Source organism: Octodon degus, unplaced genomic scaffold (assembly GCF_000260255.1).
Source record: "Octodon degus isolate 3935 unplaced genomic scaffold, OctDeg1.0 scaffold00184, whole genome shotgun sequence".
Classification (NCBI taxonomy): Eukaryota; Metazoa; Chordata; class Mammalia; order Rodentia; family Octodontidae; genus Octodon; species Octodon degus.
In genome coordinates this window covers 3,216,910-3,217,942 of record NW_004524760.1, presented here as the reverse complement: position 1 = coordinate 3,217,942, position 1,033 = coordinate 3,216,910, and the positions used below count along the sequence as shown (strand labels likewise).

The following is a 1,033-nucleotide window of genomic DNA, read 5'->3' as shown; positions in this document are numbered from 1 at the left end:
GTTAACATTTCATTCACTGGATATCTTTTGAGCAATGTTTACAGACTATGAATAATAAATGTTCTGAGTTCCTAGATGTCAATATTTACTTATATTTTTTCCTTATATATTGATACATTAGCTACTGATGAGAACTAAAAGTCAAAATAATTTTCTCTCACATGTATGTATTTTAGGGAAGGGTCTACAGGGTGTTCAGGGTCTCTTTCCTGTTCATTTCTTGATCACACAGATAGTATTTGCTTTCTATCTTTAAGAAGTTTATCAAAATGTCTGATCATTCAATGAACTGTCCTAGTTTGAGTGTTACAGATTTAACTTTTCTTCTTTAGTCATTTCTGTCATATTAGTGGAGTTGAAAATGACAGAAAATAAACAGCTACTACTATTCTGCTATGTCAATTTAGAGGATCAGGGTTATCTTAAACAGAAGCTCTTTCTCTTCTCCAGTCCTATTATAAGTGACCTAAAATGTTAAGGAATATTTTTAGATTAAACAAATTTGCAGATCACTTTAAATTTTGTCAGTATTATACCTGTCAATGGCTTGAAGATCATTGGCTGGATTCCAAGTAGGATCAAATAATATAACAACATTGGCACCAACAAAATTGAGGCCTAGTCCACCAGCCCTGGAAGGAACAGAAAAAACCTCATTAAAAAAACATAAACTGTTGCACTACAGCTTAACTGTGCCAAGTTTCTGCAGCTAAAACAATAAATCACACATTAACATCATAAAAGCAGGATATTAAAACACAAATAAGATACCTATGGCATATTCTTTTTCTACTTCCTTGAAAGAAATAATCATTTGAGCTGATGTAAATAGGCTGTGTTGGGTTTTACAATTTTGGGATACTCAAGTAATATTTTTGTAAGATTTTCCTACATATTTAAAAAAAAAAAAAAACCTTTTAATATATTTCAGCTACCCAAAAATGTGGTACCTTGGTTTAGAAACTTAATTTGTTTTACAATAGGGAAGGATGGCTGAATCTGTGTTTGTGTGAGGAAGATGGCCATGGTCAGG

General features: G+C 31.9%; 1 protein-coding gene across 3 annotated transcripts in view; it reads right to left on the bottom strand.

Annotated features, from left to right (window-relative positions):
• Ercc6l2 (ERCC excision repair 6 like 2) overlaps positions 1–1,033 on the bottom strand; it is a 185,023-nt gene that overhangs the window by 102,505 nt on the left and 81,485 nt on the right. For all 3 annotated transcript variants that reach the window (XM_012517485.2, XM_023703936.1, XM_023703937.1), the window contains exon 12: positions 537–632. In XM_012517485.2, the coding sequence (XP_012372939.1) occupies positions 537–632 (96 nt within the window). The remainder of the gene's footprint in view (positions 1–536; positions 633–1,033) is intronic.